The sequence below is a fragment of the Xenopus laevis genome, chromosome 6S (genome assembly GCF_017654675.1).
Source record: "Xenopus laevis strain J_2021 chromosome 6S, Xenopus_laevis_v10.1, whole genome shotgun sequence".
NCBI lineage: Eukaryota > Metazoa > Chordata > Amphibia > Anura > Pipidae > Xenopus > Xenopus laevis.
The window spans coordinates 18239215-18264958 of record NC_054382.1 but is presented as its reverse complement, the minus strand read 5'-3'; the positions used below and the strand labels follow the sequence as shown (position 1 = coordinate 18264958).

Sequence of the window (25744 nt, the reverse complement as noted above, 5' to 3'; positions counted from 1 at the left end):
ATTAGCGACTTCCTCGCAAAGAACATGGGCAGTGTGTGTAATAAAAATTGGCAATAGCAAAGGGTTTTTTTTGCGACAAATTATTTAACGAAACGCCAGAGAAGGTGTTAACTCTAACCTTTACTTAGTGATAATGAGCAATTTAATATTTGCCAGTGAATTATTTTAAATTGTGAGCTGCACTAAACATTCGCAAAAATGACATTTTAATTAATTTTTAATTACATTCCCCAGTAGATTTTTTTTGAAATCGTTAAACATTAAAGGGCATGTAAAGGCAAAAAAATAAAATCCCATTTTACTTTCTTTAATGAAAAAGAAACTTATCTCCAATATACTTTAATTAAACAATGTGTAGCGTTTTTATAAGAAACCTGACTGTATGCAGTGAAATTCTCCCTTCATTTACTGCTGTGGATAGGAATTGTCAGATGGTCCCTAACTGCTGAGCAGGGAAACAATCATACTTATGAACAGCAGGGGGAGCCCCCACCTTACTTCCCAGCCATGCAGAACTCAAGCAGCTTTGTTTATGATGATCCCTAAGCAGCCCAGACCACACTGAGCATGTGCACAGTCTTAGTCTTGCAAAGATGTTTAACAAAGTTACAAGATGGTGACCCCCTGTAGCCAACTTTGAAAGCATAAATCATTTGTTTGATTAGGCTTGTGGTGCAGTAAGTTCATGTTTATATTTAGTATACAAAATACAGCATTTCTAGCCTTATTCTATTTTAGACTTTACATGCCCTTTAAGTAAACCAAATAGGACTGTTTTGTCTACAATAAGGATTAATTATATCTTAGTTGGGATCAAGTACAAGTTACTGTTTTATTATTACAGAGAAAAAGGAAATTTCTAACAATTGATTAAAATTTGATTAAAATGGAGTCTATGTCTTCTTGTAATTTGGAGTTTAAGATAATATGCTGTTATTGGAAGTGGCTTCAGGGCAGTATGGTGCAGTGTTGATCCCCATGCAGTGCAGTGGCTTCTCATTGCTCGTCCTTGCCGTCCGTACCAACCGCTATTCATATAACCTTGGACTAGAGGGCAAAACACATTTCCTCTTACCCATTTAACTGATAATTAAGTTTGCAAATAAGCAAAGCATATGAAAAGAGAGCATTTTGGCTCATTTAATGGAATTATCTAATTGCTCTCACTTAAACAAAATCCCAAAGGGGCTCAGTTAACAAAAAAAAAAGTTTTCCACTGGAAAGAGAGAACGGTGTCGTTTGGCGTGCCGAACACAGTAAAACATCCTATACTTTCCAGTCACGTGTTCCGAGACCAACATTTATTAGCTATTCTTCTGCCAAGTTCCACTATTACTATAACTATAGAACATTTTTCTTAAAGCAAATCATACTTCGCTTTTTTTTAAGGCTGAAAATTGCAGCTTTTAAACTTTCAAAATCAAAAACATGATTCAATGGAGTGTGGTAATAAGTTAAATATCCATGGTGGGCCGTTTATCACCAAGTATAAAGTGCTCTTTACACTTTGAAATAAGGCATATCTTAGTGTTCTACTCGTTGGTCGTATCTACAGATTTAATGTGTGAAAGTGCCGCTCAATAAGGGGGGATGAAGGCATTTTGGGGATCACAAATTACTGAGCTTGCTAACTGAAATGAAATCTTGAGCATTTTATGGATTGATTTAGTGTTCCCTGCCCTTGTTACACCGGGATTACATGGGTACATTTACAGTTACATTAGCTGGCCAACTGGGATTCAATGTCTGCAATTTTTGTTCATTAAAGGTCTTTAAAATATAGGTTAATTGGTAAATTTAAAGCTCGACTTGTTACGCATTGTTAATGTAATTGTGCCATAAGGATAAAAGAGTTCACAGTGTAGAAGCCTAACTAAAGGGGACATTGGCCTGAAATTGAATAGTTATTATAATGTACAAGTCATTTTCAGTTGGTCTTTTTATGGTTTTTAATTATTTTTAATGATTCGCCTTTCTGTTTGGCTCCTCTCCTAGTCACAATGGTTATTACACTAATCACTAAACTCTTGCCATGTCAGCATTATTCAGTATTCTCAGGCACAGGTGGAGTCGGGGCCAATCAGTATCCAGGAATTGGATTCTATATCCCTTCATAATTTAAGTCCTATAGATATGCCAGAAATCACCAATAGATGGAGCACTGAATGGCATATATTTGTTTTGTAGAAGAAGGTGAGCCCTCATTGTGCCCAGTGTCTAGCTGTTCAAATTGGTGGTAAGACAAATATACCAATAGGAACATAAAGGGGTATATTTATCAAAGAGTGAAGTTAGAGATCACCACAGTCCACTAGAGTAAAATTCCACCACTCTCCATTCATTTCTATGGGATTTTTAAAGGCGTATTTATCAAATGGTCAGTATTTCACTCTAGAGGACTGTGGTGATCTCTAACTTCACTCTTTGATAAATACACCCCATATTGTTCTAAATGCAATGGAAGGAACTAGTCTTTATTAGTCACATATTGTGTAGTGTGTCCATGTTACTATAATTTAGTTTTTTGCCCTAAATCTTGGATACAGTATGTGATGGTATGGGGTTTTCATAAAAGTTTTTGGCCCTGGCAGTAAATAACCAATGGAGTTAAATACCTTCACCACCAGTATTACCCTTGTATAAATTCAGAGCTGTCAACTCCTCCTATTTTATCTGGAGTTCCTAGATTTGATGCTGTATTCTCCCATCACTTTTATGCATTCCTCCTGATTTCTGATGATTTTGAACAATTTGCAGGCAAACATTTGATGTGCACGTGCTCAGTGTCAGTGGGACACCGGGAAAAACCCCGGTGGGCCCTGCCAGCCTATTATAAACCCTTGTACATGAGCTAACATAGTGGATTATTCCTATCATTTTAAGCAGGTCATGCTCACAGTGATGTCAGGTGACCACCCTATAGTTACAAGGCCACACCTACATCCTGGTTTCTTGTAAATTAACTTTCAGACTGAGGGTAGGTTTTTAGAAGGTCATACAAACAAGAAACAGGATTATGGAACATTTGGTATGCAACGTGTATGCATTCTGTTCATTACACATAAGGAAAAACATTCCTAAAACAAATATTTAATATTCCTTTAAATCTTCCACACCCAACCCTGTTCCTTAAAGGGCATGTAAAGTCTAAAATAGAATAAGGCTAGAAATGCTGTATTTTGTATACTAAAAATAAACATGAACTTACTGCACCACAAGCATAATCAAAGAAATGATTTATGCTTTCAAAGTTGGCTACAGGGGGTCACCATCTTGTAACTTTGTTAAACATCTTTGCAAGACTAAGACACATGTGCACATGCTCAGTGTGGTCTGGGCTGCTTAGGGATCGTCATAAACAAAGCTGACCGTCTGACAATTCCTATCCACAGCAGTAAATGAAGGGAGAATTTCACTGCATACAGTCAGGTTTCTTATAAAAACGGAACACATTTTTTAATTAAAGAATATTGGTGATAGGTTTCTTTTTCATTAAAGAAAGTAAAAATTGGATTTTATGTTTTTGCCTTTACATGCCTTTTAAATTACACACCGCATGTATAGGCATTAAGACTTGATAAAATGCGTCACATTTAGCATCCACCAGGGGACAACAAAGATGCAATTTCATTCTATAATTCCCTACAAGCCAGTGTATTTAACAATGTAGCACTCTGGGCCCAGACAGGGCGTTCGGCTATAGAACGCAGAAGAGAAATGAAAATAAACACTCATATTCTTTTGAGGAAAGGGCAAACGGATACGAGACGGTAAACAGAAACACTTAACCACAATCATGTAAAATCAGAATTCAAAGCTTTCGTTTTGCTCTTTATATTAGAACTCAACCTGGTTTCTAAGAAACTCTACAGACGTCATTTCAGCTGCTGAATAAGGGCAATTATCAAGCACTTTCATTTATGTCTTTCAAAGGTCTTCAGTTGTAAAAATCAATTGGTTTCAGCAGTCAAAACAGGTCTTTAACATTGCTCAAGCTCTACGTTGTACGCCATGTTGAAAAAAGGGAAGGTCCCTGTCCCTCAGGGGTCAACAGATAGACAGGGTATGTGGCAGTATACACTGAAATATCTGGTAAGCCCTTCTTATTGGTCTATTTAACTCTATAGTCAAAGATTGTGTCTGTCATGTGTCAGAACAACTGAAATGCTTAAACAATGCTATCTCTGAGGCTTTTATAATGAACATTTCTATGGCAGTAAAACATTTAAGGTGGTAGACCATCGTAACTTCTCTAAATCGATGAAGCCTAGGCACTCCGGCTTAGGGGAACCCTCACCTACTAAACAGATGAAAATGGAGGAGTTCAGAAACTAAACCAGCCTGAGCTTCTACTGAACATCTACTAAAAATAGAGCTTGGAGACTCAGAATTCCCTTTAAGCACTGACTATCCTGTAGAGCTCAACAATGGTGTATTCAGACCTGGTCATGTCTGCATTTCTGATGCCTTCGGTTTTCCATAATGCTCCTTTCAGAGTTCAGAGTAAACAGTATTGACCCCATAAAAGAGAGAGACACACTTTTAAGATAAAAATAGGAGTTAATAGAGAGGGACACCATGGAGAGTGAAGAAGGGGGGCACAATATACAGATATTACACACAACAGGGTTTATTAATGAATGCAAGTAGGGCTTAGTAAGTCAATTCCAGTCAAATTGCCAGGGCCTACCAATAAGTATTTGTACTGCTAAAGTGTGCAAATTTCCCCCTACTGGGATGGATTAATGCAGTACTCCAATACACACACAACCAAAACAGCGTTAGTGTACAGGTCAACTTTATGTGGCTGCAGCATGCGACGTGGACCCTACGAGTAAGATCTCCTCAAAACAGGTGTTGATTGCAAAATTATGTACAATCAAATGATCAGCCCAGAAATGGAAATGACTGAGCGAGAAAGAATATAAAGGATACTGATAATAATAAAATGCCTCTGCCATGTGTTTCGCCTCCCTCTCAGAGCTTTATCAAGCTAATTAATTAGGAAGCAATCAAACGTCCTTAAATACCCTCACTCCAAAAGGCATGGCATTTTCAGGACTTAAAACTAGTGATAGACGAATCTGACCCCTTTTGCTTCACCAAAAATTCGTAAAATGTCAAAAACGTTTTTTGCAAAAAATTTTCGCCGTGCGACATTTTTTTTTTGACGCCCTTAGACTTTAATGGGTCAAATTCGCCCATCCCTAATAAGGATTAATTACATCTTAGTTTGGATCAAGTGTTTTATTATTACAGAGAAATTTGGAGTATTTGGATAAAATGGAGTCTATGGGAGACAGCTTTTCCATAATTCAGAGCTTTCTGGATAACGGGTTCCATACCTGTACTGTTAAATATAGTTAAAATCTAAACCCTGAGTAACCCAAACAAAACACAGAGAGTGAGAGAAAGAACAATGAAGCAGAAAAAGAGATCATTTACATTTTCGTTTTCAAAAGTTTATTATGTTAAATTTTATATAGTCAACCGACTATATAGGATTTGGCAAATGTGACTAAATTGGAGAAAAAGAATCTCTGTGCATTCATCTTTGAGCAGTGTTTTTTCTTCTGAGTTCAAGAACTTCTGAGAGATCCCAGTCCCAGTTACCAAAGCTAAATCACTGCTTTGGCTGTTTGGCGACTAAAGATTTATCACATAAGGGTAGTGATGGGCGAAAAATTTGCGAAATGGCGAAAAATTTGCAAAACACATCAAAGTCTATGGGCGTCAAAATAATTTTGATGCATGTCAATTTTGACACGCGTCAATTTTTATACGCACGACTATTTGGTCCAAATTTATTAAAGTCAATGGGCGTCCGAATAAAATTGGCCCACTAATTTTGACACGCTTCAATTTTTTTGACACAGTGGATTTTTCGCCTGCAAATTGTCACCACAGTTTTGCAAATTAATTTGATTGCGGCGAAACGTGGAAATTCGCTGCGAATCTGTGTCTGGAAATTTTATTCGCCCATCACTACATATATTTGTCTGTTCTTTAAGCAGATGTAGAGCAAGTTCAATGGAAACCAAGGCTGATCATATATCAGGTTAGTAATCAGTGCAATCACATGTTTTGCAGAATGATAAGTAACTGTGCTAATTAGATAGTAGAACATTACTGAAAACGGTGGGGAGACAGAACTTCTAGAATTAGTGTTAATAAGCATAATAATATTAAACAACATGAAATAAAAACAGGGCTAAACATATGTGATGAGCTGACCCCGCACTCCTCTTCACGGGTGGCGGGCGGCTGCAGGTATTAACGTAGTGGATACAGGTGTCGCACCGAGGATGAACCAATGCGGTTCTTGATACAACAGGATTTTTTTAAAACCTGGCCGTTCTACATTTTGCCAGATATCAATTGGGAGAAGCCCATTGGAGGGCTCCATACACTGATCAATAAGCTGCCAACTTTGTCTGTTGGCCGATTACATCAGCCTGTTTATGGCCACCTTTAATGCACAAAATGTCTTAAAGGGAAAGTAAAGTCTAAAATAGAATAAGGCTAGATATAATGTATTTTGTATACTAAACATAAACATGAACTTACTGCACCACAAGCCTAATCAAACAAATGATTTATGCTTTCAAAGTTGGCCAAAGGGGGTCACCATCTTGTAACTTTGTTAAACATCTTTGCAAGACCAAGACTGCACACATGCTCAGTGTGGTCTGGGCTGCTTAGGGATTGTCATAAATTATCAAAACAGGGAAACAAACAAAGCTGCTTGAGTTCTGCATGGCTGGAAAGTAAGGCACGGGCTCCCCCCCCTGCTGTTCATAAGTATGAGCAGTTAGGGACCGTTTGACAATTCCTATCCACAGCAGTAAATGAAGGAAGAATTTCACTGCATACAGTCAGGTTTCTTATAAAAACGGTGTACATTTTTTAATTGAAGTATATTGGAGATAGGTTTCTTTTTCATTAAAGAAAGTAAAAATGTGATTTTATTTTTTGCCTTTACATGCCCTTTAATGTCCTTAATATACTGATAATGAGTTAAGTTGCAACCCCTGCCTAATGGTTTTAAATTTAGTGGTGAGCTTTCCCTTTTTTGCTAAAGGACAAGGAAACCCTGGAAAATATTAGTGTTATGGCATGAGGCTACTGAACCAATTCCGACAGCCATAAAGTCCACCACTGTAAAGAGACAGCCTCCAATACCAGCGGAACTTCCATGTTCCTTCAGTACAGCACTTCTTACCAAGTCCTGACTCATGGGTATTACTACCCCCAGTAGGAGTTAAGACCCCAATATCCCTCAATAGGTGGGTGTTGGAGACAGATTCTGGTTGGTTAACAAACTGGGGAAGCCACACTGGTAGCACACATAGGTCAGACATTGATTTCCCTCAATTGATGGATCTTTGGGCTTTCTGAGTCTGATGCAAAAATGTGCAGTGGAAATCTGGAATTCTGGAAACAATTTTTCATTGTGGGTAAAAAAAATGGAGACTTGTGCTGGTTTTTAACACTTGGTAGTAACAGAACCCGATAGTATACACAGTATGTAAAGTTCTAAAGAAATTTATTGAGAGTAAGACATTTTAGGCTATGGAGGACCACAGAACTTGATGCCAAAAAATGCAACAATGAAAGACCCGAAGCAAACTGACACCACATGAGAACAGTAGATGCCGCAGATTTAAGGAGGTGTTTCGTGGAAAATAGGATTTATAAATGAATGTTCGATTCCCTCTAATGATTCCTGAAGGCCTCTCTGTATACAAAGTCAAAGCCTATTTTAATTTGCTACTCACATTCCTGAAGATGATTCTATTAGGAAAACAAAGTAAGAGGTCTGAATAGCTTTAAAAGTGTGCCAGTCCTGGCATTTTTAAAAACAATAGAGCACAGTTGGCTTCTGGTAATAATAAGGACTGAAGAGCATGAAAAGGCTCCTATTAGCTTGCTCTCATTAGCACACACAGATTTTTTGGCATGATCTGTCAGCTGGAGAGACTATGGGTGGATTCAATAAGCTAATAATTTCCCTTCATCATTCTATATATTTAGAGGCTTTAAAAGAGAACTAAACCCTAAAAAATGAATATGGTTAAAATGCCATTTTTAACATACTGAACTTATTGCACCAGCCTAAAGTTTCAGCTTGTCAGTAGCAGCAATGATCCAGGACTTCAAACTTGTCACAGGGGGTCACCATCTTGGAAAGTGTCTGTGACACTCACATGCTCAGTGGGCTCTGAGCAGCTGTTGAGAAGCTAAGCTTAGGGGTTGGTGCCAACTTTCAAGCAGCAAATGAGATGTGTCTGTAATTCTGGTGCTGGTTGCACTGAGCTGACAGTAGTAATTATCTGTATTAAGAACTAACCAGCCTTATATTGTGACATTTCTATTCTATATGTACTGTATATTGTGAGTGGGTCCCTAAGCTCAGTAAGTGACAGCAGCACAGAGCATGTGCAGTGAATCAGCAGAAAAGAAGATGGGGAGCTACTGGGGCATCTTTGGAGACACAGATCTTTACTGCTAAAGGACTGTTGCCTTGGGCTGGTACAGAAGTCCAAAACATAATGTACAACATTTCTAGCTACTTCTTTAGTTAAGAAGCTTAGGGACCCACTCACAATATACAATACACATAGACTAGAAATGTCACAATATAAGGCTGATTAGTAATTAATACAGATAATTACTACATGGCAGCACAGAAACCAGTGCAATTAGCATCAGAATTTATAATCAGCCCTGTAGCATCAGCTTATATTACAGGGGAAGCTCATTTTCTGCTGGATAATTAGTGACGAGCCCTAAGCTTAGCTTCTCAACAGCTGCTCAGATCCCACTGAGCATGTGAGTGTCACAGACACTTTCCAAGATGGTGACCCCCTGTGACAAGTTTGAAGTCCTGGATCATTGCTGCTATTGACAAGCTGAAACTTTAGGCATTTATGGCATTTTTAGCCATGTTCATTTTTAGGGTTTAGTTCTCCTTAAACTCTTGAAAGCTCAAGGTTGGGCATCCTTGATGTATAAATTATCATTTACTAAGCACCAACGCTAACAACTGTAAAGCAATTTAAGTTGTCCTCTGTACTTTTACAAACTGTGATCCCCCTGCCCCATGATGCTGGGACCCAGGGCAAAATTTCTCTCTCACCTCCATTAAAAGGGCTATTCTGTGTATCATGGAAGGTCCAGCGTATGACAGAAAGCCATACACATTGGTTTGAGAGATTCTTTGGAATGTATTTGTCTAAATCAAACATAGTTCTTGAACAGTGACTTCCATCCAAACCAATGTTCCAGCCATAGTTTGGTGACTGAATCTACAGTAGAGTGACTTTCCTAAGGTCCCAAGCACACAAGAGTGAACGGATCCAGGGTTTAGTTAATGTACAAGAACAGGCAACACAGAAAGAGTTCAACTGCAGTTTACTTTCTGTAAACCTTTCTGCTTCAGCTGATTTTATTCCAGGGCTTGTTCTGCCTCCACCCATTGTCGGATTTATTCCACCCCCCTTTTTTTTTTTATTCTTTAGTCCTTCTTACAAATGCAAACACAGTACATCCACTTCTGTACCCATTTCCAAACCACACCATCCATTCCACCCATAGAGCTGAGCCAAAGACAATTCCTGTCTGGAAAAAAAAAGCTTTCCCAGAAGCGCCTACAATTCATGTTTTCATTTAACTGTTCTGTACTAATTTAATCAGTTTCTCCATCTGATGCTTTGTAGCAGGTGGGGAAGGCTTGTTTATGTGCTTCTGTCAAGAGAACAAATGCACCAGAGTAAAGTCAACACATGAATGTAGACATGTTTGTATCCTTTGTAGCTGTTCCCACTGGCCTTTGCTAAATACTGAGTTTTAGAAATCCATTCCACTTACTATTTGTAACGCAGCCATAAAAAATGAAAGTGATCTTGTATCTACTTTAATTGATGACTATGTCAAACTTCAAGGACGTCAACCACAGAAACAAGCTAGAACTTTGTGAGGTTTTTACCTAATCAGGCAACAAAATTGTTAGGCTTATAACTGGGTAAAACATTATTGTTCTTTTGTTATACCCAAAAACAGCTTGAAAGCATACTTTTTGCTGACAAATATGCTTAATGGAATAAATTTGTAGATGCCCCAGACCTTAACATGATAGTTAGGGATGGGCGAGTTTGTTTCACTGGAAAATTTGCGAATTCGCGTAATGGCCCAATTTTGACGCACGCATTAAAGTCAATGGGCATCCGAATAATTTTGATGCACAGCAGTTTTTATGCGTGCAACTATTCTGACGCGCATCCAAATTTTTTTTGACGCAGTGAATTTTCACAGCAGAAACGTGAAAATTCAGCGCCTGCTGAATTTATTTGACCATCACTAATGATAATAATATGTGTTTTATATTTTACATATGATACTTAAACTGATCTTCATCAGAACAATTTCATGGACAATCCAAGTGTCTCTGTTTAGGCGAGACCTGAAAAGTGGCGCTGCGTCGCAAAAAAGAAAAGCTAGATATAATTGATCATTCATGACCAGTTGAATCGAGATGTGCCCTAATATGTCCCACATTCCGGACAAGCTTAAACACAAGTCGTTGCAGGGTTCTCCTGGATGGCCCCAGCCACGAAAAATTGCTTCAGTTAAACTCAACACTGTCTACAACTAATTGCTGTAAGATCTCAGGTTCTCTGGTGGGCCCTAGGGGGACCACTGTCCAACACTGATTTATTCTCTCACTGAGTTTTAAATAATTGAGAGAAGGTAAAGGTAGGGAGAAACGTAGAGGGACACATATGTTTAGGCAAAACAGAAAATTTGTCCCAGGTTTATTTCCCCTTAAATGCGAAGTTACACTTGAAAGATATTCAACCAATGTATTCCATGCATGTCTGTGACCTGTATTGACCATTCACTTTATTTAAAAAAGTTAACATAATGCTTGAAAATAATGTGGCCTGAAAGATAGATCAAAACGAACAAAAAGAATCTTGAAACAAACTCATCGCACACTGTTTTTTTATAAAGCTCGTGGAAGAGAAAAATCTCAGACTGTATGTCACTGGCTATTTTAATGCTTCCTGGAGTCATGAAACTGCGAGTAAATCTGACACTTGGGCCCGAATGTATCATCACATCCCAGACTAACTTGTCTGGAGGACTTAACTCAGCCTTTACAAAGAGACAATGGCTGCAGGTGTACCACTAGACTGCTATATTATTGACCTGTCAGAGTGAGTTTATCGAGATTTATTAATACTCCCTGTTGCAATGGGGTTTAAGTTTCTCCAAAAAACGGTCTGTGATAATAATGGAAGTGTCATGGTCTATGAGACTGAACTCCAGCTGACTTAGGGCACTAAAGATAAAAGTTTATCAATTGACTGCACAGAGGTTTAAAGGATATTTTAGTGCTTATGTGGGTAATTTTTCAATTAGTCAAGCAGCGATATTCTTAAAACCTACACCGATCTAGTCCAAAATCTGATCCTGTGGCTGTCAGGAGACAATGGAAAAAATGTATTTCAACCATTCTTGAGAACCTCTCTTTGACTACTAATGAACTAAATAGCTAAAAAATGTTTTTTTTAAAAAAAGCTATAAGCTGATAAGAAACACACATCAAACGTATGGCTCATCTCAGGTTGTTGCAGTAAGTACAATATTTATCTAATGGTGTAATTATTGTAAAGCCTAAATTAAGGTCTACGCTAAGATATGTGAGCTCAGAATTGATTTGTACTCTCCACATTCCATTAAGCTATTGCTCTAAATGAGGCTCATTTAACACTGGGCAAATTTGCACCTGCGCAGTAACCCACAGCAACTAATAAATGATGGGCTTTTTCGGGTAGATGCAGAATAAACAATAAAAGCTAAATTTGAATGTTGCCTTGATAAATGAGCCCTTTCCATTCAAATAAGCTTATTTAGATAATATAGAACAAATATCCCTAACCTTTCTTACCCATGAACCACAATCAATTGTAAAAAGAGTTGGGGAGCAACACAAGCATGGAAACGTATAAAGGGCACAAATACAGACTTTGATTGGCTATTTGGTAGGCCCTGTGTGGATTGGTAGCCTACAGGAGACTCTGTTTGGCAGTACATCTGGTTTTTATACAACCAAAACTTGCCTCCAAGCCTGGAATTCAAAAATAAGCACCTGCTTTGAGGCCACTGGGAGTAACATCCAAGAAGTTGGTGAGTAACATGTTATTCCTGAGCCACTGGTTGAGGATCACTGATATGGAATCAGGGCATACATATAGAGAATATCAATTATATTCCTTTCTATATAGTATAATATTAAGGCCAATGTTGAAAGACAAGCTGAACCATTACACACTGGACCACATTCGATGGAATTCATTAGAATAACTTATTTTAGTTCCAGATTTCCCCAAAAGGTTCTGTAGAGATTTTCATAAGATAAATTTGACCTTCTGTACTCAATAAATGAATTGCTTCCATGTTTGGAGCAGAAGGGCCCACAAGTAAGAGGATAATATAATAATCTCACTAATGCTTTATTAACCAGTAGGTCCATCCAGCTGACACGTGGGCACCCATTCCAATTAGAAGAAAGGAGGTTCCGGCTAAACCTTCAGAAAGGTTTCTTTACAGTGAGAGCTTTGAAGATGTGGAATTCTCTCCCTGGATCAGTGGTACAGGCTGATACATTAGATAGCTTTAAGAAGGGGTTGGATGGCTTTTTAACCAGTGAGGGAATACAGGGTTATTGAAAATACTGATCCAGGGACTGGAAGCAATTAGAGAAGGGTTTTTGCCTTCTTCTGGATCTACTATCAGTTCGGCAGGTTTTATATAAACATAAAAGGCTGAACGTGATGGACATGTGTCTTTTTCCCACCTATCTTACTATTTTACTATGTAAGTACAGGTGGATAATTGGGGTCCTGACTGATGCACAATAATAGATAATTTGTTTTCAATTAAGTCATTATTCAGAACAAAACTTTGTGTTTACCAGAAGGTAAAACTCTGAAGCCAGGCCACGTTATGGATATTACTGCATATTTTGTCAAATGACCTGTTTGGCATTTTAATAATGATATTCTCCCAAGGAAAAAAAAAAAGCTTGTGTTCTGCTTGTCTGGAATCTGACCACGGACGGCATTTACAAAATGTTAAACTTTAAAAAAAAAGGCATCTATTTGTAACCATGCTTGTAATAAGAACACACAAAGATATTATTCCAAGGGTAAGGCTCAAATGAGACAACGATCCAGAAAGAACTGCTATTTTATGGCTTCTGCATGCCTGTGTGCACTGTGTGCCAGGGAATAACAAAAATGGAATCCTTCTCTGCCCACAGCCTAACGAACATAATAAAATGGGTAACTACAGCTGGGAAGCGAGGGAAAAGACGGTCGTAAAACTGCAATTGATATATAATCTAAAAGGAAACTTTACTTTGGAAGCACGGCTTCATTAATCTGTTTCTAAGTAAAAGATAAACAATCTGACGTTACAGCAGAACTGAGTGATGTCACAAATAATAGCCGACGACAGCCCCTCTGTTGCTACCAAGGGTTTTCTTGGCAAAGGAAAATAAATATCACGATCCCAAACCTCTTGCTTTTGTTTTCATTCCTTTGAATTGTTGGAGGATCTTGTTTCAAGCGTTTCCTTTTTGGACCTAATGGGTTGTTCGATTTCAAGCGCCCTTTGTGTTTTCATACGTCTGTGGCAACAGTCCTAAATTCATATCTCAGCCTTTGTATTTGTTTACTGGAAATATACATTTTCTATTAAATGAGCCCTGTATGTACTGAATACAGGGCTCATTTAAGCAATGGCAAGGTGCAGAAAGCAGGTGCACATTTCCACCCTGGAGTCGGAACTCTTTGTGCTCATAGAATGACTTGGTCTGTCCTTGCCATTAATAGGAGGGGTCGGGCATGGGCAGCAAAGCAAGGAGCACCTGTGGCTACAAGGTTGTATGGGGACCTCTACATCTGCCTGCTTGTGCCACCAAGAAGAACCTTAGCTCTTGCACTTGCATCTAACCATTAAAGAAATAGTTTGCCATTGCTTGCCAAAGACTCCATAAGGGCAGAGACACACCCTCAGATTCGGGGAGATTAGTCACACAGCAACAAATCTCTTCCTCTTCGGAGCAACTAATCTCCCCGAACTGCCTCCCCTGCGTTCCCGCCGGCTAGAATGTAAATCGCCAGCAGAATGGCACTTGGAACAATTCATTTTCTGAAGTCTCCCGAAGTTGCCTCACAAGGAAACTTTGGCTGACTATTGTAAACAAAGCGCTCCAAGTGCCATCCCGCCAGCGATTTAGATTCTAGCCGGCGGGAAGGTAGGAGAAGGCAGTTTCGCCAGGCGACTAATCTGCCCGAATCTGACCGTCTGTCTCTGCCCTTACAGTGTTCTCAATCTTTGGTGCAAGCCACACTATGATAAAATTGCTTTGGAAAGGACCAGCCTGATGCTCATTTAGAGACAGATTTGAGTAGAATGCTTATTTGGAATGCTTATTTTGACCTTGGAGTAGTGATGGGCGAATTTGCGCCGGCGTCTCGTTTGAAGCCGTTGAATTTTCGCCTGCGAAATTTCGCGGCCGTTTCGCAAATTTATTCGCCGGCGGCGAATCACGCAAATTCACCACCAATTCGTGCCTGGCGAATAAATTCGCCCATCACTACCTTGGAGGTCAGATTGATTTGGGATGAACAAGTCTTATGGCCTAGAAATTCTTGAAACAAAGATTGAGAAGCTAATACAGCAATGTTTTTATATTTTTGTAATTGTTATATGAACCCTGTCCAAATTATAGGCCACATAGCAGGACTTGAACCCAGCAAGTCTGGAGTACACCAGCAGCAGCTAAACTTAAAGAGATACCGACACCAGAAATTAAACCTTTTTTTTACATCTATCCTGTACCATAAAATTGACTTTGCATGTTATAATTTTGCCATAAAGTATTTGCACAATGCTTTTACATTACCTGTCTGATGCCCCATGTTCCTGTATGAGGGGGCTGCTATATTTATGCAGGAGTCTGTTTGCATTAGAAACTTTAAGGGGCAGATTTATCAAGGGTCGAATTTCGAAGTGGAAAATACTTCGAAATTCGACCATCCAATAGAATCCTCCGACATTTGAATTCGAAGTCGGAGGAGTCTGAGTAATACGATCGTATGATAGTACTCCGATCGCACTTCGAATCGTACGATTCAAACGATTTTATCGTACAATTTTACTTTGAATATAAAAAACTTTGAAAATTGCTCTGGAAGGTCCCCATAGGCTAACACAGCACTTCGGCAGATTTAAGTTGGCGAAGTATTGAAGTTGAAGTTTTTTTAAAGAGACAGTACTTTGATTATTGAATGGTCGAATAGTCGAACGATTTTTACTTCAAATCAAAGTCGAAGTAAATTCGAAGTCGTAGTGTCCTATTCGATGGTCGAAGTATTCAAAAAATTAATTCGAATCTCAAATTTTTTAACTTCGAAAATTCCCTCGAATTCACTTCGACCCTTGATAAATCTGCCCCCAACTGACAGACTGAGATGGGACAGTCAGGTTGGCAAAACAGTCAGGTTTAGGAATTTTAACTAACAATTATTTACAAAAACAAACCTCTCAGCAAAAAGCAACCAGCATGACCTATACGTAGCTTTTAATGTACATTCATTTTTTAAAAAAAAGTAGTTTTTTAGTGTCAGCAGTATCACTTTAACTTTACTCATAGAGAAATACCATAAAACTATGACAGGCATACTAGGAAAAGTGCAGTTGTGCAAGTATTCAGAATAACTATTATAGTACTGTGGGCAGTGATGGGCGACTTTGTCCCGTTCCGCTGGAAAATGTGCGAATTTCCCAAGAAATTCACAAAACGGCAAAAGAAATGTCACAAGATGTGAATTTTGACGCACGCATCAGTTTTGACACCTGCTTCAGTTTTGACGCCCACATTAAAGTCAATGGGAGTCCGAATAATGTTTTTGATGCCAGCAAATTTTCGCCGCAAGTTTTGCAAATGTATTCGCTGGCGGCGAAACATGGAAATTAGCATCGAATTCGCGCCTGGCGTATTTATTCGCCGATCACTAACGCTGGCCCTTTAATAGTACAATGCATACTATTTTTAATTAAAGTTGTTGACACATGGGCCAATATTAGCTACTGACTCAGACTGAATCAGCTGCTCATTTGCTCATCTTGTCCAACGGATATCTGGCAGGTATTGGGCCCATATCAATTGAAATGTATATAGATTGCAGCACTCCAGGTTTTTCCATTAAAACCGCTTTTATTTCAACATAGCATAGCGACGTTTCGGATACAAATGATCCTTTATCAAGCCCATATCAATTGGGCAGTTATAAAAATCCCATCAGATAAAGGCCATCGATGTGATCCTCAGCGGAGGGGTCTGCATAGGCATATGATCCGTTTTCTGGCAAAACCGCATAATCAGCCTGACCACTATGAACAACATTTATATTTTCCCCGAAAACTTTTTTAGAGCTGAAATTCTTAACTAATTAATCTAAACCACAAAAAAATGTTATATTTACGAATTGTAAAAACCACAAACAACTGTAATACAAAACTTCTCCAAGTAAAAGCTGGCAAGGTCATGTAGAAGTTAATGGGAGCTATCCTTTGCACATTGTAAAATCTTTCTTCCCTTTGAGCTTTTAAAGGATTTCTGGGTTTTTTGATGTTGAGGTTTTCTTACTCCGATTCATTCCTCGTATTTATTTGTTCCTGCTTTTTCAATTTGAATCTTTAATGTAGATATTCATGCTTTTTGAAATGTGTGTTTAGTTGTGAAAAACAACCTCTCGAAAAAAAACCTCTACAACTGCACAAATTCCAATTTTGATAAATAGGCCACTGTGATTTCATCTAGGTAAATCATTGAACATGCAGAGGTGATGAAAGGTACAAATGTTACTTTAAAAATAAATGTGTGAATCGTTCACCTTTTGGTTTTAATGTAAAATATAGTAATCTGTGTTTTAATCATTGTTTACCCTTTATATATAATTAGTGGATATAGAGAAATGGGAAGATTTGGATGGAAATATATTGCAGATTGAGAATTTATGCTGTCAAATGTAAATGAGGTGCTTTGGGGGTATGAATCTGGGGGAGTATATCTGTCTAATTGTAATGATTATAGCTTAAAGGAGAACTAAACCCTCAAAATTAATATGGTTAAAAATGCCATATTTTATATACTGAACTTATTGCACCAGCCTAAAGTTTTAGCATCTCAATAGCAGCAATGATCCAGGACTTCAAACTTGTCACAGGGGGTCACCATCTTGGAAAGTGTCTGTGACACTCACATGCTCAGTGGGCTCTGAGCAGCTGTTGAGAAGCTAAGCTTAGGGCTCGTCACTAATTATCCAGCAGAAAATGAGCTTGGTCTGTAATATAAGCTGATGCTACAGGGCTGATTATTAAATTCTGATGCTAATTGCACTGGTTTCTGTGCTGCCATGTAGTAATTATCTGTATTAATTACTAATCAGCCTTATATTGTGACATTTCTATTCTATGTGTACTGTATATTGTGAGTGGGTCCCTAAGCTCAGTAAGTGACAGCAGCACAGAGCATGTGCAGTGAATCAGCAGAAAAGAAGATGGGGAGCTACTGGGGCATCTTTGGAGTAGAGTCCTGCGTGAAACCAATTGCTAAGACCTGGACGCGACCCAAACCCACAACCCACAGCCCGCGACCCGAACTGCCACCCACATATTTACCCACTATGATCTGCTACCCGATCCAGACCCGCAACTGCCTTATCCACAACCTTACCCGCAACCCGCTGACCACCATCAAACAGGAAGTGATGTTGCTGCAAACCGGAAGTGACATCATCATAAGTGGGCGGGCCAGAAAAAAGTTTTGAAATTTTTTAATAGGACTAAAATATAGACAATATACTATAAGATAAGAAATTTAGATGAGACCCGCAACCCGCAGACCTGTAACCCACATCTATACCTGCACCTGAAAATCCTACCCAGCTTTTTTGGCAGGAACTTGACCCGCTACAGGACTCTAATTTGGAGACACAGATCGTTACTGCTAAAGGGCTGTGGTTGCCTTGGGCTGGTACAGAAGCCCAAAACATAATGTACAACATTTCTAGCTACTTCTTTAGATAAGCTTTAGTTCTCCTTTAGGATGAGGGGCCCATTCTTGGAAGGAAGGCCTAAAGCGACACATCTTTTTCAATCTAATTTCCTTGGATTTGTAGCTGATGTTGTGTAAGCCCCATCGTAACTACTTCTGTTGGGTGAACTGACGATCGTGCACCATCACAGGCAGAACAATCTGATGTAAAAATGATGTAAAATGAGTTTAAATGAGGACAAGTAAATTGTATGTTAAAAGGGGGAGAAATGAATATGGGGACCCCAATCGCTCTCGCAGTGCCTCACCCAGAATTGTTTGGAATGGCTCCTCAACAAAGCTCAACAAAGCTGAAGTCCCTCCACCCCACCAGCATGACTTGGAGCATAGGCCCAATGTTATGATTAGTAATGGGAAGGCTCTGTGCAGGTCTCTGCTTGTTCTCATCTCCACCGGTGATAATGATCTCAGAAACAGCAATTGTATGGATGCTGTGCACTCCGAAACGTATCAATATTTTCACACATGTTTTCGTGAGCTCACTGTCCAGACTTGGGTAACGAGCCCCAGATGGTTTTGTTTGCAATATAATTTAACATTGGACTCACTTGATGTGTTAAAAACTGTCACCACACCTAAAGCGTATTATGTGTAAGCTCAGAATGAGCAGCAATAAAGCTTTAATGATTTCACCGCTGAGAAGCACCGTGCCATATTTCTGCCACAGCTTATCTGGGCAAAAATACAGCTCATTTATTGCAAATAATAATGTTCTGCAATGAAGCAGAAATATTGAACCCAGACGTTAGCAACAGGACTCCCCGTTAGCCTGAGCTCACTGTATATTCTGTAGGTATCGGGTCACTGAAAAACCATAAGGATAATTTTCTCGTTGTTACTATAAAGTAGCAGACATATAAAGTAAGTGCCGTGACCAGGACAAGATGGAGAACTTATATTAAACAAGTTCTATAGTTAATACACTAACGCAGGTTCCCCGAGCTACTGCAATTATAGCTATCACGTTATTCTATCACGTGATAGTGAAATCATCTGACCTCTACTAATGAATGAATCCTGATTCTGAATGTTAATAAGCTATATGGAGTAGTTTGGTTGCAAGTTAACTGCCCTGTACAATGATATAATAAAGCATTTCAATAAGGTTCGGGTTCTCTGTAAAGTTAGGAATCTTCTCCAAAAAATGTGTGTACAACATCTGAATCTGTCCTATGTCCTGTAATCAAATCCCCTCTGAATGGTGCAAGTCCATAAAATAAAGGTTCAGAGAAGGTACATTTTCCCCTCTGTCTTTTACCTCTGGTACAACTGAGGCTAATATGTATTGACATGTACTCATTGCTATACCCAACTTCTCTGCCCCAAACCTGTCTTGTTCTTAAACCACGTGTGTATTGGCTTTGCTAAGGTTTATAGTATTAAAGTCATCAAGTCTATATCTATCCTTCACTATAAAAGTTACCTTTACTTAAAAGGTTTTTCTTACCTGTTCGGTAAACAAAGTTGCCTTCAGTTTCTGAAGATGATGGGGATACAAGCTCTTCTTCAAACTCATTGGAGCTAAATGACCCTGAGTGGTTCCTCTGTCTCGTTTTTTCTCTCATTGCTGCATTACTGGCCATGACGTGTCGCAAAGAGTCATTGAGATAGCGATGCAGCAAACTGCTCTTGTATTTTGGAGGGGAAACATAATCTTCACTGGCACTTGACTCTGCTCTTACACCCGATTTGATGACCGAGCTTTCTTTGGTAATCACAGTATGGTGCATAGGCTTGTCATAGGCTTCTTCATTATTGTGGCTTCTTGGGACATGTTCCCCATCTAAAAGAGAAAAAAGGAATATTAGCGGAGATATGTCGGCCAACAGTTAGGGCTGCCCTAGAAAATTCCATGCAGTTATGGACTGGCCCACCGGAATACCAGGAAAACTCCCGGTGGGCCCAAGTGTCAGTGGGTCCTGATGCTGCTTTTGGCCTATTTCATGGCCATTCACTATTTCTATTAGAACAAAGAGGCTACATAGCTGGAATAATTGATAATAGTATAAAGAGAACAGACTAGGAGAATAGAGGTTGATTGAGGAGATGAGGAATATTAGTACGGAGAGTGGGCCCCTGGTCTAAGGTTTTATGGTGGGTCCCTGGTCTAAGGTTTTTGGGTGGGCCCCTGGTGTCCCAGTCCAACACTGACCTTATGGGAGAAAGTTCAAACCCATAGCCCTTCACCTCTGAAATACAACTTCCATCATCCATTTATAAGGGTTGTAAGTCTATATAATATATAAATAATATATTATGTTTGATGTGAAGGCCATAATAAATAAGTTCTATTCTAAGGCTGCAGACCCAAATACAGTGATTAAGGGGCATATTTCTCAAGGATCGAATTCCGAATTGAAAAAACGTCAAAATTCAAAAAGACCAACCGAAATCAAGTAGTTTTTTGGTCGAATAGGTCAGTTTTTTCGATCGAATAGGTCCAAACTCATCCGAATTCTAATCGTACAAATTGAAGGAATTCGATTCAAAGTTTTTCCCAAAAAAACCTGCAATTTTTCAAAGTCCACCAATTGACTCCAAATAGGTTCTAGGAGGTCCCCCATTGGCTAAAACAGCAATTCGGCAAGTTTCAGATGGCAAGTTGAATTTTTAGTACATGATTAATTTCAATATTCGAATTTTTGAATTTTTTTCAAATTCAAATCGAATTTGGACTTTTCCCTAGTCAAAGTACACAAAAAAATAGCGAAATTCGAAATTTGATAAATCTGCCCCTGGATGTGTGATGGCTCCCAGTAAGTTTGGCAGCTGAATTAAGTAACTGATAGACACATTTCCTAGCATTGGCCAAATGTATCCCAATGAACTACACCATATCAGCCAATCAGTTTTTTGCACTAATCATTCTACCTGAGGTAGACCGACAAAAGCTAAATTCTAAATGGATAATATAGGTTTCTGTGTAAGTAATATAGTCATTTATTTAGTTGAAATAGTCCGGCTCTAGCTCTGCTTAGAGGTAAAATTGAGTGAATTAAACGGCTGCAGTTTCTCTGTCCTTCAGCCAAGAAGAAGCTTCGCTTGAAGATGAAAAGCCTCCATTAAAGACATCAATAGATATTATCTGCCTTATGTGCGCAACTGCTCTCTGTATATCTATATATAATTCATTCTTTCATTATTCTGTAGTCAACCTGGGAAGCTTCCAAGAAAAATCGAAAGCACATTAGAAATAAGTATAGGCTGCTAGAGTGTGACCCACAATCAAGCTGAACTCTTCCAAGAACTAAGCATCTCTTTATTTTTTACGAAGAAATGTAATTCCTTTGAACACGCACATGAACATCTAGAAATACACATGGCGGCAGCTAGATAGACAGCACGCAGTGTTATTCAGTGTGCCTACAATAATTCCACCTCTCTGCCAAAATAAAGATCTAATGCAACTCCACTTCAATCAAGAGTAAGAGCAGATCAGACAAAGGACGGCTCTGGGCTTGGGACTATTGGCTGCATCTGCCGCACATACAAACTTATCACTGATTTTGGAAAACAAACAAAGACAAATTAAGGCTCAAGATACCCTAACGAACTGTTTAGAAACAAAAGAACCTTGAAACCAAAAATATTTCGTTTTAAAAAGCCTTTTTTTTTTTTACTTCAATAGCATTGATGTTTGCTCACCCATAGGTGTAAGCTGAAAAAAAGGAGAAAAGGGAGAAAAGGTACAGGATACATAACAGATAACAAATACACTCTGTAGTTTACAATTGGATTCTTCACAACTTATCTGTTATCTACTATGTATCCTATGCTTGAATGGCTGCCCCCGTGGTTACACAGCAGCTTGTTTATATAAACTATAGTAGTACTTATCTGTTATCTACAGTGTATCCTATGCTTGAATGGATGCCCCCATGGCTACACAGCAGCTTGTTTATATAAACTATAGTAGTACTTATCTGTTATCTACAGTGTATCCTATGCTTGAATGGATGCCCCCATGGCTACACAGCAGCTTGTTTATATAAACTATAGTAGTACTTATCTGTTATCTACTATGTATCCTATGCTTGAATGGCTGCCCCCGTGGCTACACAGCAGCTTGTTTATATAAACTATAGTAGTACTTATCTGTTATCTACAGTGTATCCTATGCTTGAATGGATGCCCCCATGGCTACACAGCAGCTTGTTTATATAAACTATAGTAGTACTTATCTGTTATCTACTGTGTATCCTGTGCTTGAATGGCTGCCCCCATGGCTACACAGCAGCTTGTTTATATAAACTATAGTAGTACTTATCTGTTATCTACTGTGTATCCTGTGCTTGAATGGCTGCCCCCATGGCTACACAGCAGCTTGTTTATATAAACTATAGTAGTACTTATCTATTATCTACTGTGTATCCTGTGCTTGAATGACTGTCCCCATGGCTACACAGCAGCTTGTTTATATAAACTATAGTAGTACTTATCAATTATCTACTGTGTATCCTGTGCTTGAATGACTGTCCCCGTGGCTACACAGCAGCTTGTTTATATAAACTATAGTAGAGTTTCTGAAGCAAACACACCAGTCCTACCAGTGCAGGGCAACACTATATAATACTTTCATTCCTTTTAAACACTTTCATATTTTGGGGTTATTCTTTCTTTAAGTTACTGTGCAGAGAAGAAACAACAGGGGTCTTTGGCGTTTCATATTTTTGGGCAAAGTATAAAACTGCTGATATCTTGAAAAACAAGATCAAAATGATGTAAAATACAAAAGTGTTCACCCTTTAGAAGGCTATGGCTATTTATCTGCTGCTGCCAATTGGCTAGCTACACTTTCATAGCTAAAAGTGAATGAAAAGCACATTATTTGGCACATACAGAGTGGTGATAGGCAGTTCCTCGACTAAAACTCTAAAAGTAGACATTTTGTAGCAAAGGCACACTTGTCCCTACTCTGTGTGCTTTCAGAGTCAGACTGGGCCGGCGGGACACCAGGAAAACCATACGGGTGGAGCACGGCCCTCATGGGCTCAAAGACCCAGGCCCATTCCCACCAGAAATGATGGGAGTTGCCCCCCATCGTAGCCATATAGGTGAGAGGAAAGAGAGGTGAGAAACATGGAGTTGGGTACAGCCTTTGGAGCACTGAGGAACCTGAGGGTGTGGTGGGGGGCTGTGGTGGCAGCCCTGGTGGGTCCCAGACACCCCAGTCCGATGTTGGGTGCTTTCCATTCACTATTATTACTACTGATGGCGGACAGAGTGAAGGGCACTTGGTCTTCTGCTATTTTCTGCTGGGTGGTGGAAAAAATACCCTGTGTGCCAAAGTCCTAAATTAGATTTGGTTCTTAAAGGACAAGTAAACCCCAAAATAAAAATAAGCCTAATAAAAGAAAGCACAATTCTAAGCAACTTTCCAATATACTTGTATTGCAATTTTTCTATGTTTTTCAAGTTATTTGTATGTGTATTGCTATTAAAAACAGTGGTTGTCCCTTTCTATTCTCTGCCCTGATGGCTCAGACTACTGACACAATGTAAGACAAGGCGGCTGATTAACAGACCCATTTTTTGCTGGGGAACTAAGACTTTTGCAACATTGTTTTAAAAGTAACAACCAGGGGTTAAGCAAATGCAGCTTTCAATAGCAATTGTTTTTACAAATCACTGTAAAAGCACTGAAAATCTATTTGTAAATGTACATTGGAAAGTTGCTTAGAATTATGTTATCTTTTATTAGGCTAAATTTTATTTTGGGTTTGACTTCCCCTTTAAGAAATGTATGGCAGCATAGCTGCAACTAATTGTAGTATATGTAGGCAAGAATGCTGGAAGGGCTGACTTCAATGGGTTTTAGAAGAGACTTCTCTCTTCAATGCACGCTCAGCATAGTAGCACACTAATTGTATTTACAGTAAAAGTTACATATTGGGTGAAGTGCATCAAGGAACAAGAAAAAACTCTAAATGTTATATAGTAAGAGTCAGTTGGGGAAAATAAATAGGGCCCCTATGGATGTCAGATTTATGAACACACAGGGTTGAATAAAGCTGCTGTTCCAACCATTTTGCCCATATCCATTTGCACTGTTGCGCCACGGTCACGTTTCATGCAAACCCCTAGGGCAGACTGGCTTAGATTATTTAATCACTTCAGACATAACTTGGGTTTTATTAAATTCCACCCATAGGCTTGAACTCTCTTGTTACACCTTTCCCGATGAAAGACATAAAATCAACATAAAATCAACAGAATGAATGTTATGGTAGCAGCAGGGTTAGGCTGGCCTGTCTGGCAATGCTTCCAACATACATAAGGGACAACATAACAGGTCACTTGTCTCCTTGGTTGTGAGGTTAGGAATCGGAGAAGGGGAACAGAGATTGCCCTTCTTTTAAAGGGTATCAGAACGTTTGTAACGCTCAATTCCTTTAAGGAAATGAGAAAATACTTAAAGAGTTTGATGGTCTGTGTGCAACATGGTGTCCAATAACATATTAAAGAATTAGACATCATGCATGGTGAGCTGTATGTACAACTATCATAAATTATACCTTATTCACTATAAACTAAACTAAATTATTATTTTACTAGTCATCATTTAAAAGGACAAGACCTTAATAACCATATGAGCCCCTTGGCTCACAAAGGCTGAAACCCCTTGCCTTAGAGCATTCTACAGTTCATCAGAAAGTTATTGCACTTCACTATGCACAAGGTCAGACTGGACCCAGACCCTGTCCCTACTGCTACTCTACTTGGCCCCAGGCACTGCAGAGTGAAGGAATAGGTAAGCACGTGAGGGCGGGCAGAGGGTGGTTGCAGCTGGGCGGGGGGGACCAGAGGGTGCTTTGTGGCTTGTTGGGTCCCAGGGTTGGTGCTGTGGGGTTGTGATGTACAGGACTCCGACACATAATCTTCGGGTCGTGGGCGGATCCGGGTCAAGCTCTTCTCCTGCTCTCCCCGACTATGACCTAGCACTTCTGGCTTCCGGCACCAAAATTTATAGACTTGCGCTTGCCCCCGCCCCTTTTGTGATGTCAATGCAGGACGGGCGCAGGTCTATTAATAGAGGAGCAGCAACGGTCCAGGCCCGATGCGGATTGGGAGGGGTGGGTTAGGGTTGGGTGCTGGTCGAGAAATTCTCGACCCGCACATCACTACTGTGGGTGCCTTAGAGGCATCAGGCCCAGTGGTCCGAGCATAATATTTGTATTTTCTTTTATGTTATCTGCTCTGCTGGGCCTGGCTTTGGTTAGTATTAGTGCACAGTCTGTACCTGCTGGGAGAGGATAAGAGAACCAGACAATGCAAGAAACATGTGCACGTGGCTCTCTCAGACAAGCTTGGTTTGGCGTGCACAATGATGATGTCACTTGTGCTCACCAAATCCTATATGTCTTAGAGCGCTCACAACTGCAACTTGCATAAAATAAAATGAATAATTGGAATGACTATGGACCTCTAGGCTATAACCTAGGTACCCTATTCATTATCTGCCCCTTCTGGCCAAGTCAGCAAGCTACTGGCCCAATGGGGTCAAATAAAGACCTTCCCACTATATTTAATAAGAGTTCACTCAGATATCAA

The 25744-nt window shown here is 39.3% G+C and overlaps 1 protein-coding gene across 3 annotated transcripts in view; it reads right to left on the bottom strand.

Annotated features, from left to right (window-relative positions):
• mkx.S (mohawk homeobox S homeolog) overlaps positions 1–25744 on the bottom strand; it is a 97983-nt gene that overhangs the window by 23524 nt on the left and 48715 nt on the right. For all 3 annotated transcript variants that reach the window (XM_018268724.2, XM_018268725.2, NM_001093360.1), the window contains 1 exon segment: positions 19641–19976. In XM_018268724.2, coding sequence (XP_018124213.1) covers positions 19641–19976 — 336 coding nt within the window.